Source organism: Bufo bufo, chromosome 2 (assembly GCF_905171765.1).
Source record: "Bufo bufo chromosome 2, aBufBuf1.1, whole genome shotgun sequence".
In the NCBI taxonomy this organism is placed as follows: domain Eukaryota; kingdom Metazoa; phylum Chordata; class Amphibia; order Anura; family Bufonidae; genus Bufo; species Bufo bufo.
In genome coordinates this window covers 827,325,865-827,343,447 of record NC_053390.1, presented here as the reverse complement: position 1 = coordinate 827,343,447, position 17,583 = coordinate 827,325,865, and the positions used below count along the sequence as shown (strand labels likewise).

Below are 17,583 nucleotides of genomic sequence, written 5' to 3'. Positions count from 1 at the left end.
GGGGATCTGTGGATGGCACTGCTATGGGGGATCTGTGGATGACACTGTTATGGGGGATCTGTGGATGGCACTGTTATGGGGGATCTGTGGATGACACTGTTATGGGGGATCTGTGGATGGTGCTGTTATAGGGGATCTGTGGATGACACTGTTATGGGGGATCTGTGGATGGCACTGTTATGGGGGATCTGTGGATGGCACTGTTATGGGGGATCTGTGGATGACACTGTTATGGGGGATCTGTGGATGACACTGTTATGGGGGATCTGTGGATGACACTGTTATGGAGGGGGATCTGTGGATGGCACTGTTATAGGGGATCTGTGGATGGCACTGCTATGGGGGATCTGTGGATGACACTGTTATGGGGGATCTGTGAATGGCACTGTTATGGGGGATCTGGGGATGACACTGTTATGGGGGATCTGTGGATGGCACTGTTATGGGGGATCTGTGGATGGCACTGTTATGGGGGATCTGTGGATGACACTGTTATGGGGGATCTGTGGATGGCACTGTTATGGAGGGGGATCTGTGGATGACACATACCGTATATAGCATCCTATGCTATGTGTCATCCACAGATCCCCCTCCATAACAGTGTCATCCACAGATCCTCTTCCCCATAACAGTGCACAGATCCCCCTTTATAACAGTATCATCCACAGATCCCCCCCATAAGTGTCATACACAGACCCCCCCCATAACAGTGTCCTCCACGGATCCCCCTCCCTATAACAGTGCCGTCATCCATAGATCCCCGTACCCGCCGCTCACAGTAGTATACATTTATAAACTGTAATCGGTATCCTGCAGACAGGAACACTGTCAGGGACACTAAGCATTTTTAGCTATATATATTCATGCACAGGTCTTCTAATGTGTATTAAAAACATATAAGTATAACCCCTGTCCACCTTATAAATACAGCAAAATCATGTTTGATAACCTGATAGAATCGCTCTCCTTTGCGCCCAAGGCGCGGCGTTTCAGCTCCACTTGTGCCCACCCAGCCCCAACCGCCGTTTTCAAGCGCCACCCAGCTCATCAATATTCACTTCGCTGGGCGGCTTCTGCAGCAAGACATGTAGTGGCTGTGATCACAATATAACAAAGCCGGCGCCAGTGCGCAGCTGAAGCCACCTCAGAGATGTTTATGGGACGCAGGCGCAGTATCATTGTGGCCACTGGGAGTGCCGGGCAAGGTATCCCGCGCATGCCCAGAGGCTGCAAATGAAACCGATGCCCATAGCTTTCTATTGGGCATGCGTCGGGGACAGCAGAAGCCGCCCAGCGAAGTGAATATTGATGAGCTGGGTGGCGCTTGAAAACGCTGACACAAAAAAAAAATATATGGCTCGGGACCGGGCAGGCCCCCCCGGGGTCCGGGCGGCCGGGCCCCTTACTGGGGTATCGGCTTTACCACCCTGATGGTGGCCCTGAGCAAGCCACACGCCGCTCGCTTCCATAGACAAGTGAATGTGGGATTTGGGAAACGGAGCTGCCTTGGGCCCCAAGGAGCAACTGGGCACGGGGCAGCTGCCCCTTTTGCCCTGCGGCAAAGACGGCCCTGCGTACAACTCTGTACAGGTGTGGACATACCTGCATAGGACCGCTCCGTGCAGGTGTGGACATACAGTACAGACCAAAAGTTTGGACACACCTCATTCAAAGAGTTTTCTTTATTTTCATGACTATGAAGGCATCAAAACTATGAATTAACACATGTGGAATTATATACATAACAAACAAGTGTGAAACAGCTTAAAATATGTCATATTCTAGGTTCTTCAAAGTAGCCACCTTTTGCTTTGATTACTGCTTTGTACACTCTTGGCATTCTCTTGATGAGCTTCAAGAGGTAGTCCCCTGAAATGGTCTTCCAACAGTCTTGAAGGAGTTCCCAGAGATGCTTAGCACTTGTTGGCCCTTTTGCCTTCACTCTGCGGTCCAGCTCACCCCAAACCATCTCAATTGGGTTCAGGTCCGGTGACTGTGGAGGCCAGGTCATCTGGCGCAGCACCCCATCACTCTCCTTCATGGTCAAATAGCCCTGACTTTCAAAGTTTTCCCAATTTTTCGGCTGACTGACTGACCTTAATTTCTTAAAGTAATGATGGCCACTCGTTTTTCTTTACTTAGCTGCTTTTTTTTTGCCATAATACAAATTCTAACAGTCTATTCAGTAGGACTATCAGCTGTGTATACACCTGACTTCTCCTTAACTCAACTGATGGTTCCAACCCCATTTATAAGGCAAGAAATCCCACTTATTAAACCTGACAGGGCACACTTGTGAAGTTAAAACCATTTCAGGGGACTACCTCTTGAAGCTCATCAAGAGAATGCCAAGAGTGTGCAAAGCAGTAATCAAAGCAAAAGGTGGCTACTTTGAAGAACCTAGAATATGACATATTTTCAGTTGTTTCACACTTGTTTGTTATGTATATAATTCCACATGTGTTAATTCATAGTTTTGATGCCTTCAGTGTGAATCTACAATTTTCATAGTCATGAAAATAAAGAAAACTCTTTGAATGAGAAGGTGTGTCCAAACTTTTGGTCTGTACTGTACCTACCCCGGACATCTCTGTACAGGTGTAGACATACCTACATAAGACGGCTCTGTGCAGGTGTAGACATACCTACCCCGGACAACTCTGTACAGGTGTGGACATACCTGCATAGGACCGCTCCGTGCAGGTATGGACATACCTACATACGACATATGACATGATGATCACATTACTGCAGAGTGCAGACACGCACATAGTAGCCCCAAAACTGGGTAACCCCCTGTAAATGAGAGCACATGCACACAGCAATGCCCTGCTCAAGGTGTTTGTACAGTAGTGCTCAGAGGTTGCATTTCTACAGAAAATACCTCCATACATACATGTTCAAATGGAACATACTGCCATTTTTTGTGGGATTCATATGGAAACTGGCAAAAAAATTTTTTATAGGCCCGAAAGAGCTCCTGTTATGCAGGGATTCCAGGTCTGGCTAAAGATTCCCACTGCAGGAGAAATATAGTGTTGATGCCGACCATTCATATAACACATGGAGAGGTCAGAGCCGCCAGAGTTGTAGCCATCTTAATGTAGTCCATAAGCCCCAGCAAGGCAAATGTACAGGAGTCCTGTTCATGATTAAATCCGCTGTAAAAATACCTACTAGGTGTGAGCGAATTGATTCTACCAGTTCACAATTTGTCCTGAATTTCCCCAAAAAGTTTGGATTGAGACAAAGCCGAATTTTATTTTTATATTTCATTTTAGGCGAACTGGGGAGAGAGAGCCCAGTATGCTACTTTGTGTTATATATGTGTTTTCTGGGGGGTACTCTTTCTCATTATGGAGAGTGCCTAGTATGTGTGCCTAGTATTGTAGGCCAGGCAATGTCCATCTGGGTTTCTGGGAAAGATATTCAAATTAGCTTTCCCAAGCCTATCTGATGCCAGCAGATGTTAGACATGATAAGGGCTCATGACCACGACCGTTGTTGTTTTGCGGTCTGTTTTTCACTAATCCGTTGTGCCGTATCTGAGGTTTTTTTCTCTCTGATTTAAGTCCTCTTCCGTTCCGTTATTACGCAAAACATATCCGTATGGTCTCCGTATTTGATCAGTTTTGCGAATCGTATACAGAAACAGTAACTTATTAATTACCAAACACATGAGCAATATTGGGTGGGCATAGCATTTCTACAGTATGGATTTGCAAAATACGGATGACATATGGATGTGTTTCGTATTTTTTGGGGACCCATTGACTTGAATGGGGCCTCGGATCGTGATTTGTGGACAGTAATAGGACATGCGCTACTAACGCCATGCGGACAAACGGAAACGAAATGCGCACAGAGTAACTTCTGTATTTTCTACAGCCCCATTGAAGTAAATGGTTCCGCATATGGTCCTAAAAAAAAAACGGAATGGAAGCGGAAAGAAAATACGTTTGTGTGCATGAGCCCTAACTTGTATATATTTTTTTCCAGAATACAAAAGGAATGTTGTTTAGCCTACAATAGTCATTATGTATATTAACTGGTCTCCATAATAGAAATAGTACCCACCCACAGGATCACCCCAAGGCCTTGCCACTAGAAAAAGTTGTTTCTATCTGCTTTTCTTTGATAAGGGGCTTTTGTCCTGAAAGAGCTAGTTGCAGATGTGAGGCTGGCTTAGCTATTTTCACAGCTCTGCTACCTAAACCGATTTAAAAGGTGGAAGGATATACTGTAGTTGTGAAATGCTCAGCTGTTTTGGAAAGAAAGCTGGTTTATAAATGTTTTGATTTCTCTTTTCATGTCTCATTATTTGTCTGAATTTTTTTTAAAATATTTGGGCTTGTTAGAAAAAGGGGTTGTGTTCAGGATTGGTTATCAATATCAGATTGGTGGGGACACCCCTTCCGATCAGCTGTGTAAAGAGAATGCAGTGCTTATACGAGTGCAGTGTTCTCCTCACTATTTACTGGCTAGATGTGCAGCATTGAGCAGGTGTAACTATAGCTCTGCTGTCCCCATTCAGTTCAAAGCAGATGATCATTTAAGAATGAGCAATTACATTAATTTCAGATGAACCAGGGAGAGACCCCCAAAGTGAACTAAGGCCTCTTTCACACTTGCGTTGTCCGGATCCGGCGTGTACTCCACTTGCCGGAATTACACTCCGGATCCGGAAAAACGCAAGTGTACTGAAAGCATTTGAAGACGGAACCGTCTTCCAAATGCTTTCAGTGTTACTATGGCACCCAGGACGCTATTAAAGTCCTGGTTGCCATAGTAGGAGCGGGGAGCGGGGGAGCGGTATACTTACAGTCCGTGCGGCTCCCGGGGCGCTCCAGAATGACGTCAGAGCGCCCCAAGCGCATGGATCACGTGATCCATGTGATCACGTCATCCATGCGCATGGGGCGCTCTGACGTCATTCTGGAGCGCCCCGGGAGCCGCACGGACTGTAAGTATACCGCTCCCCCGCTCCCCGCTACACTTACCATGGCTGTCAGGACTTTAGCGTCCCGGCAGCCATGGTAACCACTCTGAAAAAGCTAAATGTCGGCTCCGGCAATGCGCCGAAACGACGTTTAGCTTAAGGCCGGATCCGGATCAATGCCTTCCAATGGGCATTAATTCCGGATCCGGCCTTGCGGCAAGTGTTCCGGATTTTTGGCCGGAGCAAAAAGCGCAGCATGCTGCGGTATTTTCTCCGGCCAACAAACGTTCCGTACCGGAACTGAAGACATCCTGATGCATCCTGAACGGATTACTCTCCATTCAGAATGCATTAGGATAATCCTGATCAGGATTCTTCCGGCATAGAGCCCCGACGACGGAACTCTATGCCGGAAGACAATAACGCAGGTGTGAAAGAGCCCTAAAGGTGAGACAAAAGAACTAGAACATCCCACCAAGCTTACACTTCTCTCAATGAAACCTTCAAGCTAGTTCTTTTTCTAGAAGAACAAGAGAACCAGAAACAAGAGACATTTGCATTTGGTTGACTGGCCTTGTGGGATACTCTCCAGGGTGCTCTTTATCATTAGGGGGACCAAAAAAATATGCACGAGTATTGTATGCCAGGTTACAGTACTCTTAGTTTCTAGGAATAATATATGCAGATTTGCATATCTTAATTATCTCTCTCTGTGTCAATTTCAATGAAATTAATCTTAAAAGGATTTCTAATACCTACATATAGCTTTTAGCACCAAAATAAGACCTTTAGGGGGAGATTTATCAAACTGGTGTAAAGTAAAACTGGCTTAGTTGCCCATAGAGTGCTGAAAAATGAAAGGTTGAATCTGATTGGTTGCTATGGGCAACTTAACTAGTTTTGATATATTTCCTCCATAATCTTTACAGGTACACATGAGCAAAGTTGTCAATCATTATGCAGCCCCATCCATGTCCAGCTGCTAAGCATTGTAAATATTAAGGAAAACTCACTTCACCAATATGGTGGGCCACTTAGGACAACCTAATCCATTTATTTTATTTTTCTATACAATCCTCAAGCGGTCAAGTAACATGGTTGTAAATAGAATTTATGGTCTTCTGGAGGATTATTTAATAGTAACTAAAACCTGCATGAGATCATAAAGAAGGCTTTTAAAAAACATCCCGCAACCCCAAAAATTCAGCACTAAATGCTACTTTTCACCTGCATCTGTCTCAACATCTCCAGAACCATACACTTTAGTCTTTACCCGAGTAACTTGTATGTGTGGACAGCCCAGGGTCTATTGAAGGACTCCAGGGTTGTTTAGACGTATTGCCTGTTGTTTGAGCATACGTTTCTGTGTAGTATTAATACTGAATAGATGACGTAGACATACAAAAATTTAAAAAAAGACCAAATTTTAAAATGTAAGATAAAATTTTGTTAAATAATATCAGAAGAAATAAAAATCCACAAACAAATTTTTACATAAATAAAAAGCACTAACCTTTACATACATGTAGATTACACGTAGGTGCGCGAGGGGTGTATGGAACAGTTGAAGAGCTGAGAACACCCCATACACGATTGGTACCGGCAGTGTTATACAGATGACACCCAACTGCAGCACCCAGGACGGGCGATAACCCTGATGCTGGCTAACCCCTCAGATGATAGACATGGCAGTTAGACAGACATGTTAAGCAGACTGATTGGAGGTTTAAGCCCACTAAGAAGCTAAAAATGTACAAAAACATAAAAAAAAAATTAAACATCAAAAACTAATTTCTCCATTTATCATATTAAAAACGTTATAAAAAATATATAATTGGTATCGCCATGTATAAAAATATTCAACGTATTAACAAAATCACACTATGTTGCATAGCACCTTTTTTTGGGTCACCTTACATTTGAAGAATGTAAAAAAGGGTACCAATAAAAAATAAATTAAACAAGCCTGCATACAGGTCCATTGATGGAAATGCAAAGCATTTTTTTTTTTAAATTGTAAAATAAAAAGAAACCTATGATTTGTGATTGTACTGAACAGAATAAGGTTATGGTTTACCACACAGTAAAAGCAAAACCCCAAAATAATGGTGGGAATGTTTTTATTTTCCCCCAATTCCATCCCACAAATATATATATTTTTTTACATTTTTCCAAACATTAAATCAAACATTAAATGGTGCTATGCACAAAAAGCAAGTCCTCATACAGTAAAGTCATGTCAATGGAAAAATAAAAAAATTATGACTATGGGAAGGCGGGGTTAAAAAAAATAAAAAAAAATAATTAAAACATCATTGCCAAAATTGGCTTGGTCTTCGAATAGGTTACAGAGATTTTCCACAGGATATGCCATAAATGTCCTCTAGTGGTTGGAAACCCAACTATGAAGAGCTGGTCCCCCTTCTAACTCTATTTGGCAAGTGGACACGTATAGAAGGAGCGATGTTTCCAGTTTTACTACAATATTGCCATTTTTAATTATTCGTGGAAATCTTCATTGCATACTTAAATAGAAATGTGCGCCTGTATTCTTAATATGGCATTTAAATAATAAAAAACTGAATGTAGTCTCCCAAGTTTTTCCATCTGATGGGAACATAGATTAAATTTTCCACTGTTGGTCCGTCCGTCCTTGCTTAGCTGAGGTGTGAACCTCTTTAGATGCCAGCACAGCGGGGACATGTGAAATTTATTACAAGAGGGGTCACATTCCGGTAACAATCTATCAGGCCATCTAATATGGGGAATAAAATCACACGTCTTCTGCCAAACATTGGGTGGGTCCACATGACCTTGACTTTCCCTGCATTTGTCATTGGGAAGAATGAAACATCTACGTTGGCAGTTAGCGGCCGAGTATCGTGTTGAATGAGAACATTTTAGGTGTTTCTTAGGGTATTACTCTTATATTAAATATTTATTGTCTTTTTTTATTTTTTATGTAGTTTCAATAAGCAAATATTTTAACTAAGTCTTGCACTCAGTTCTTTGATTGTCCCCATAGGATTAGGTTGATCAAAGCTAATTGCTGATTGATTGATTTGAACATTGGTGCTATGTTGACAATTTTTGAAAATCCTCAAGGAAAGTTTGATTGTGCTATCAGGAGGTTGAGTATCTCTGTGTTAAGATTAGCTGGGATGTCTATCGAAAATATTTTGAGTGACTGATTTCTATTCTTTGTGTGTAACAGGAGGAAGAATTCATTGACTGGTGGAGCAAATTCTACGCATCAATTGGGGAAAAAGACAAGTGCGGGGCTTACTTGAAGAGAGGCTTCGACACTCTTCAGGTAAGTGAATTTCCAAATAGAAGACACCTAGGCACTATGGGGGTCCTTTACTAACTGATATTTGCCTATTTTTGTTGTATTCCTGGCACAGATTGTCTTAGGCATAGAAAATGGTCTAAACGTAAGCCAGCAAGGAATCTTGTGTAGATTTAGACCGGCGGTGGATGCGCCAAAGATATGTAGAGGCCGGCATCTAAAACGCTAGGCTTAATAAATAACCCCTTATGTGTTAGACAGTGTGATCCTGGAGTATTTGCTTACCAATCTACTAATCTGTTTTTTAGAGGGGATCAACCTAGCACATGATGAGGGTGTTCAAAATGGTCAATAACTATATCCAAGGTTAGCACATTACATTCAAGTTTTTGCTCCCCTAAATTGTAGCAGAAGGATAATCTATGAGAAAAATCTGTATTTCCTTCCTCCGCATGTGTGGCAACCTCTGTTCTGAAAACTTCAACCCCAACATTAATTAGTCAGGTCCCTTCAGTTGAAAGCATTTGGCAGAACCAATCAATCAGTCAGTCAATCAATATTCCATGAATGTGTTTAGTAGTGGCAATAATATCCACTTAAAAACAACAGAACAAAACTTGACCATCAAATTTTCATCTTCTGAGGTCTTGATTGTTGGAGTCTGAGGAATATATACAATATTAGGAGATTATGCAAAGAGACGAGAAGAGCTGGTTATGCACTTGAAGGCTAGAGACCTTTTCCAAGATAATGTTTGCAGTCTTTGTCACCTGCCTCACTCTTTGTATTAATATGGCCTAAATATGGAATTAAAAAGAATAGTTTAAAAAAAAAAAAAAAAAGAAAAATGAATGGAAAAAGCAGTTTAGTTGACTGGCTGCGATGTCATATTATCAGCTATTTCTTGAATGTAAAATTCAAGTGAACTACATGTAGATGTTACAAATAAGATGTGGATCCACTGTGCCTACCAAATAGATCTGGCTTGGGACTACTCCTAAGGACATTATTCTTGCAGCTATCTAGTCTTCACTCTTTAACCCCTGTACAGGGATCTGGACTCCACCAGAGGGAAACCACCGGGCTGCTAACTGCTGGAGTAGTCTGTTTAGTAGACTGCTGACCCACTGGGGTCAGGACAGACTAAAGCAAAACTGTAGTCAGGGACAGGGCGAGGTCAGGGCAAGCAGAGTTTGTAGAATCCGATAAAGAGTCGAAATCTGCTCAAGAAATATTGGTTAGTGTATGCTATGCCTTGATGCAAACAACTTTCAGAAGGCATCAGAAGATAGGTTATAGAGATGGATGAAGCTGGAAAAAATTTGTATATACAAATCTGCAGACAAATTTATTGTACAGAAAATTCAGAACTGTTGCTACTCTCCAAGAGCACAATGGATAATCTCAAGAGTGGTAAGAAAGAACCCTAAGGCTAGTTTCGTACTGCCGCATAGCCTTTTGGCAGGCTGTTTCGGCATGGAATGCTGAGAATCGTCCGGACACAAACCGCTGCGCGCAGCGGTATTTGGCTGAGTCTCAGCATATTTTCCAGGTTTTGACCAGATCTCTGCTGGACCCCAGGCAAGGATGGATCCGGCAACCCGAACAGAATACCAGATCTGTAAACGCTAGTGCGAAACTAACCTTAGGGTAACAACATCTATTTGAAATACACACACCAGTTCCAAACCTCATCCTAATTGTGAAGCATGGTTGAGGGAGCATCAGAGCCTGGACGCCTTATCATCATTGAAGGAACAATTAATTCTGAAGAGATGATGGGTAATGTAACAAGAAAAAAATAAATAAAAATCTGGTAATTATTTTTTTGCTATGTCTTCTTCTTTATTGAGGTGGCGTGTCATGACCTGAAGAGCACTGTGTATGTGAGGTATCCCTGAAAGATATATTTCACTGAAATACATTTGAAGGGAGGAATGGTCCCAAATTCCCCCTCAACATCAGACGACATTTTATTGGTAACCAATGCTGATAATTCCAAAGGGTTCACTTACTTTTTTACAGCTGTAAGTAGAAGCATGTGTACAATGTTTCTTTCAGTACACATTTTTGGAGGCTTCTAAGTGTGTATCTCTTTAATATTCCATCTGTTCTATTGTCTTGACCTTCGTGGTGTTAATCTTGTGAAGAATTCCTACCAAGCAAAATGATGCTGAAGAGATCACACCATAAATTAGAAAAAGCTGGAGTGGTTTGGTCCTGCCATGATTTGTTTTGGCGCCCAGGGCAGCTGTTGGAATATGCAATTTAATAATTACATTATGGCTACTGACGGAGAACTGTCACCGGCACAGTCCATCCCGTTCTCTGGAAAGGCGGCTACATTTTCTTGGCTTTGAATAGACAAAAAAAATAAGAGTTACAGCTCCTTCACGCATCAACAAAACGGAGGCTTGAAGAGTGTAATTTGTAACACGGGGCAGGAGCCAAAATCCAGAGCATTAATATCAAATCAGAAAATAAAACTGTCTTTCATACAAGACCAGAAAGAGTCCTCCACAGTCTCCCCCGTCCTCCTATTCCTTCTAATACTGAATATACAGAAGGGTCCAAGACTTAAACACAGCCATGACATACATCCACTGGAGATTTCATTTCATTTTATTTTATTTACATTTGAAAAAAAATAATATCTCTGGTGTTGTGTGAATGCCAAGTGAAAACAAAGTCAAAATGAATAATACATGTGGAAAAGTGACCATCTCTACTTAGAATGCAAAACAGTAGAAATCACCAATGAGTTCTGCAAATTTTATAAAATATAAAAATTTACTTCTTCATCAAGGTAATGGTTAAAATCAAAACTTTGTTAAATGGCCTAAAGGAACTTAAAAACATATCAATCATCTTAGAAATGACTGAAATTAACCCATTACTAGAGATTTTTAAGCTTAATAGAAGTATATAATTTTGTCTGAATCCCCACCCAATGATGCCACCATAGTTCAAAAGTAATTCATTTTCAGGATCTTTTTCCTGCACCTTTGTTTTCATGCTGCCAGGGCTTGCTGTGGGAGGGATTACCACTGCCACAGTTCCCATGATTCCTCTCCCCTTTTACTTTGTCTCTATTTACATCTGCCTTCATTCCACTGCATTACAAGGTATTAGTTAGTGCTGAAATTACTGGGCATTTTTGAGCTTAAAGGAGTTGGCTAACTTTGGTTAACCTCCCTTCTGGGTAGAACTGCAAAGGAAACCATACTTACCTGCATCCCAGCGCTGGGTCCCAGCTCCTTCACTCCCCAGCTGCTTCTCTTGGCTCCCCCGCTGTCAACATCCGATTTGACACTGCTTTGACCTGCTCCCCTTGTAAGTGACCAATTGACATGACATAGGGGGCATGACACTACTGTGGTCAGCAATTAACTATAGTGGCGTTAAACCAGACGTTGACAGCAGGGGAACCTGAGCGAGGCAGCCAGGGAGAGAAGCTGCTGGGACCCAGTGGCAGGGAGCAGGTAAGAGTACTTCCCTTTCCACGTTTGCCGATGAGGGGAGTTTTGCCAGAATCCACCTCCAAAGGTGGACAACCCTTTTAAGGACCAACCAGAAAAATGTTTCATATTGTTTTAGTCTTGGTGTTAATCGTGAACATTTTTCATGGAAGAACAAAAGGAACTCCCTACCCCCTTGGCTTTGCTGAGTGTGCATATGGTCTTCATGAGAAGATGAAAGTAAACTACTTCAAGGAAACTTTAGCAGTGACTTACTCCACTTTCCATAGTGAGAACACATGAGGTAGGTATATGTAACGGACCGTTTCAGCAGACAAGGGGTTAAAATCCGTTTAGGCGATGTGCCCCTTTCTGAGAGACAGGCACAGCTACTGCAGGACACCAACCTCCCGAACTGGATACAAAATAGCACTCCAAACTGGAACCTCACGAATAGCTGCTAGCAGACGAACAGGAATCAGCTTACACTCCTGGCAATCAGTCTCTAACAGCATACAGCGGATCCCCCCAATAACGAGACAAGGCTCCGTGTTGAGGGTCAAGCAGTGGTCTGAGGTCCTGGCACACCCAGCCTGGTTTTTATTACAGTTGTTTGCAAATACAGGTCCGCCCACAGGGAGGTATAAAACAACCAAGCCCATCTGGTGTACACGCCCCTAGGGGACCAGAATGAAGACTGTGACATAGGACAGATACAACATATCCCCACAATGCATCATGGTTTCCTCCTCTCTGTCCCGGAGACAACCTGAGGAGCAATCCAATTATCTCTCAGGACAAAGGGAGATCGCCAATACACATGTGAGGACAACAGAACAGACATCACCATTAGGGATGAGCGAACCCGAACTGTATAGTTCGGGTTCGTACCGAATTTTCGTAAAAGTCTGTGTTCGGGTTCGGTGTTCGGCGCTTTCTTGGCGCTTTTTGAAAGGCTGCAAAGCAGCCAATCAACAAGCGTCATACTACTTGCCCCAAGAGGCCATCACAGCCTTGCCTACTATTGGCATGGCTGTGATTGGCCAGTGCAGCATGTGACCCAGCCTCTATATAAGCTTGGGTCACGTAGCGCTGCACGTCACTCTGCTGATTGAAGCATAGGGAGAGGTTGCAGCTGCGACGTTAGGGCGAGATTAGGCAGTGATTATCTCCTCCAAAAGACTTCATTCTGTGATCGATCTGCAGCTGTGGATCATTGAAGTGCTAATATTGACTTGCTCACTTTTTTGAGGCTGCCCAGAGCGTTTTTAGATCACTTTTTTTCTGGGGTGATCGGCGGCCATTTCGTGACTTGTGGTGCGACAGCACAAGCTATCACCAAGTGTATTTAACCATCAATAGTGTGGTTATTTTGTGCTATATCCTACATCAGCTGCAGGCTGAGCCTGTGTCACCGAAGTGCATTTAACCATCAACAGTCTGGTTATTTTTTGGCCATATACTACATCAGCTGCAGGCTGAGCCTGTGTCACCCAAGTGCATTTAACCATCAACAGTCTGATTATTTTTTGGCCATATACTACATCTGGTGCAGGCTGAGCCTGTGTCACCCAAGTGCATTTAACCATCAACAGTGTGGTTATTTTTTGGCCATATACTACATCAGGGGCAAGTTGAGCCTGTCACCCAGCGCCTAAAAAATAGACCTGACATTTCTATTCAACCAAATCTGTACTGTTTTAGCTGGTCAAGTTATTTGTAGTGACCGTAAAAGCACACTTTTTGTTCTGGGTTGAAAAACTATTCCCAAATTTGCCATTCTCAAAATAACTAGTTTCTGGTATATGAGGCCTACTTGAAATCTATCCCAAAAAGGATATCTTACATTGAAGGTACTGATAGTGTCATTCAGAAAAACCTAAGACACACGCTACCGTGCAGATAGAAGTCTGATTCTGAGATTAAACCTTAACCTGTCACACAGTGCAAAAAAAAACAGGTCTCACATTTCTATTCAAGCAAATCTGTACTGTTTTAGCTGGTCAAGTTATTTGTAGCGACCGTAAAAGCACTTTTTTTTTCTGGTTTGAAAAACTATTCCCAAATTTGCCATTCTCAAAATAACTAGTTTCTGGTATTTGAGGCCTACTTGAAATCTATCCCAAAAAGGATATCTTACATTGAAGGTACTGATAGTGTCATTCAGAAAAACCTAAGACACACGCTACCGTGCAGATAGAAGTCTGATTCTGAGATTAAACCTTAACCTGTCACACAGTGCAAAAAAAAAACAGGTCTCACATTTCTATTCAAGCAAATCTGTACTGTTTTAGCTGGTCAAGTTATTTGTAGCGACCGTAAAAGCACTTTTTTTTTCTGGTTGAAAAACTATTCCCAAATTTGCCATTCTCAAAATAACTAGTTTCTGGTATTTGAGGCCTACTTGAAATCTATCCCAAAAAGGATATCTTACATTGAAGGTACTGATAGTGTCATTCAGAAAAACCTAAGACACATGCTACCGTGCAGATAGAAGTCTGATTCTGAGATTAAACCTTAACCTGTCACACAGTGCAAAAAAAAAACAGGTCTCACATTTCTATTCAAGCAAATCTGTACTGTTTTAGCTGGTCAAGTTATTTGTAGTGACCGTAAAAGCACATATTTTTTTCTGGGTTGAAAAACTATTCCCAAATTTGCCATTCTCAAAATTGTGGTGAACGGGAACAATGAGGAAAACATCTAATAAGGGATGCGGACGTGGACATGGTCGTGGTGGTGTTAGTGGACCCTCTGGTGCTGGGAGAGGACTTGGCCGTTCAGCCACAGCCACACGTCCTAGTGTACCAACTACCTCAGGTCCCAGTAGCCGCCAGAATTTACAGGGATATTTGGTGGGGCCCAATGCCGTTCTAAGGATGGTAAGGCCTGAGCAGGTACAGGCATTAGTCAATTGGGTGGCCGACAGTGCATCCAGCACGTTCACATTATCTCCCACCCAGTCTTCTGCAGAAAGCGCACAGATGGCGCATGAAAACCAAGCCCATCAGTCTGTCACATCACCCCCATGCATATCAGGGAAACTGTCTGAGCCTCAAGTTATGCAGCAGTCTCTTATGCTGTTTGAAGACTCTGCTGCCAGGGGTTGCCAAGGGCATCCACCTAGCTCTTCACCAGGGTGGTAAGAGATAGAATGCACTAACGCACAACACTTATGTTTCCTGATGATGAGGACATGGGGAATACCACCTCAGCATGTCTCTGATGATGACGAAACACAGGTGCCAACTGCTGCGTCTTTCTGCAGTGTGCAGACTGAACAGGAGGTCAGGGATCAAGTACTGGGTGAAAGACGATGCAGGGACGATGAGGTCTAGACCCCCCCACATGGAATGAAGGTCGTGCCATGACTTTCACGAGTTTGGGAGGAAGAGGCAGTGGTGAGACCGAGCCAACAGGTAGCAAAAGAGGGAGCAGTGGGCAAAATCAGAACACCCGCCGCCAAGAGACTCCGCCCTGCTACTGACCGCCGCCATCTGGACCGAGCACCCCAAAGGCAGCTTCAAGGAGTTCCCTGGCATGGCACTTTCTTCAAACAATGTGCTGACGACAGAGACCCGAGTGTTTGCACGCTGTGCCATCAGAGCCTGAAGCGAGGCATTAACGTTCTGAACCTTAGCACAACCTGCATGACCAGGCACCTGCATGCAAAGCATGAACTGCAGTGGAGTAAACACCTTAAAAACAAGGAAGTCACTCAGGCTCCCCTGCTACCTCTTCTGCTGCCGCCGCCTCGGCCTCTTCTGCTGCTGCCGCCGCCTCAGCCTCTTCTGCTGCTGCTGCCGCCGCCTCGGCCTCTTCCTCTGCCTCTGGAGGAACGTTGGCACCTGCCGCCCAGCAAACATGGGATGTACCACCAACACCACCACCTGCGTCACCAAGCATCTCAACCATGTCACACGGCAGCGTTCAGCTCTCCATCTCACAAACATTTGAGAGAAAGCGTAAATTCCCACCTAGCCACCCTCGATCCCTGGCCCTGAATGCCAGCATTTCTAAACTACTGGCCTATGAAATGCTGTCATTTAGGCTGGTGGACACACACAGCTTCAAACAGCTCATGTCGCTTGCTGTCCCACAGTATGTTGTTCCCAGCCGCCACTACTTCTCCAAGAGAGCCGTGCCTTCCCTGCACAAACAAGTGTCCGATAAAATCAAGTGTGCACTGCGCAACGCCATCTGTGGAAAGGTCCACCTAACCACAGATACGTGGACCAGTAAGCACGGCCAGGGACGCTATATCTCCCTAACTGCACACTGGGTAAATGTAGTGGCGGCTGGGCCCCAGGCGGAGAGCTGTTTGGCGCACGTCCTTCCGCCGCCAAGGATCGCAGGGCAACATTCTTTGCCTCCTGTCTCCTCCTCCTCCTACTCAGCTTCCTCCTCCTCTTCTTCCACCTGCTCATCCAGTCAGCCACACACCTTCACCACCAACTTCAGCACAGCCCGGGGTAAACGTCAGCAGGCCATTCTGAAACTCATATGTTTGGGGGACAGGCCCCACACCGCACAGGAGTTGTGGCGGGGTATAGAACAACAGACCGACGAGTGGTTGCTGCCGGTGAGCATCAAGCCCGGCCTGGTGGTGTGCGATAATGGGCGAAATCTCGTTGCAGCTCTGGGACTAGCCGGTTTGACGCACATCCCTTGCCTGGCGCATGTGCTGAATTTGGTGGTGCAGAAGTTCATTCGCAACTACCCCGACATGTCAGAGCGGCTGCATAAAGTGCGGGCCGTCTGTTCGCGCTTCCGGCGTTCACACCCTGCCGCTGCTCGCCTGTCTGCGCTACAGTGTAACTTCGGCCTTCCCGCTCACCGCCTCATATGCAACGTACCCACCAGGTGGAACTCCACCTTGCATATGCTGGACAGACTGTGCGAGCAGCAGCAGGCCATAGTGGAGTTTCAGCTGCAGCTCGCACGGGTCAGTCGCACTGTGGATCAGACACACTTCACCACCAATGACTGGGCCTCCATGCGAGACCTGTGTGCCCTGTTGCGCTGTTTCGAGTACTCAACCAACATGGCCAGTGGCAATGACGCCGTTATCAGCGTTACAATACCACTTCTATGTCTCCTTGAGAAAACACTTAGGGCGATGATGGAAGAGGAGGTGGCCCAGGAGGAAGAGGAGGAAGAGGGGTCATTTTTAGCACTTTCAGGCCAGTCTCTTCGAAGTGACTCAGAGGGAGGTTTTTTGCAACACCAGAGGCCAGGTACAAATGTGGCCAGACAGGGCCCACTACTGGAGGACGAGGAGGACGAGGATAAGGAGGAGGTGGAGGAGGATGAGGATGAAGCATGTTCACAGCGGGGTGGCACCCAAAGCAGCTCGGGCCCATCACTGGTGCGTGGCTGGGGGGAAACACAGGACGATGACGATACGCCTCCCACAGAGGACAGCTTGTCCTAACCTCTGGGCAGCCTGGCACACATGAGTGACTACATGCTGCAGTGCCTGCGCAACGACAGCAGAGTTGCCCACATTTTAACGTGTGCGGACTACTGGGTTGCCACCCTGCTGGATCCCCGGTACAAAGACAATGTGCCCACCTTACTTCCTACACTGGAGCGTGATAGGAAGATGCGCGAGTACAAGCGCACGTTGGTAGACGCGCTACTGAGAGCATTCCCAAATGTCACAGGGGAACCAGTGGAAGCCCAAGGCGAAGGCAGAGGAGGAGCAAGAGGTCGCCAACGCAGCTGTGTCACGGCCAGCTCCTCTGAGGGCAGGGTTAGCATGGCAGAGATGTGGAAAAGTTTTGTCACCACGCCACAGCTAACTGCACCACCACCTGATAGGGAACGTGTTAGCAGGAGGCAACATTTCACTAACATGGTGGAACAGTACCTGTGCACACCCCTCCACGTACTGA

At 44.7% G+C, this 17,583-nt stretch overlaps 1 protein-coding gene across 7 annotated transcripts in view; it reads left to right on the top strand.

Moving 5' to 3' along the window:
• DYSF (dysferlin) overlaps positions 1-17,583 on the top strand; it is a 317,684-nt gene that overhangs the window by 239,381 nt on the left and 60,720 nt on the right. For all 7 annotated transcript variants that reach the window (XM_040419360.1, XM_040419355.1, XM_040419359.1 and 4 more), the window contains one exon: positions 8,154-8,252. In XM_040419360.1, the coding sequence (XP_040275294.1) occupies positions 8,154-8,252 (99 nt within the window). The remainder of the gene's footprint in view (positions 1-8,153; positions 8,253-17,583) is intronic.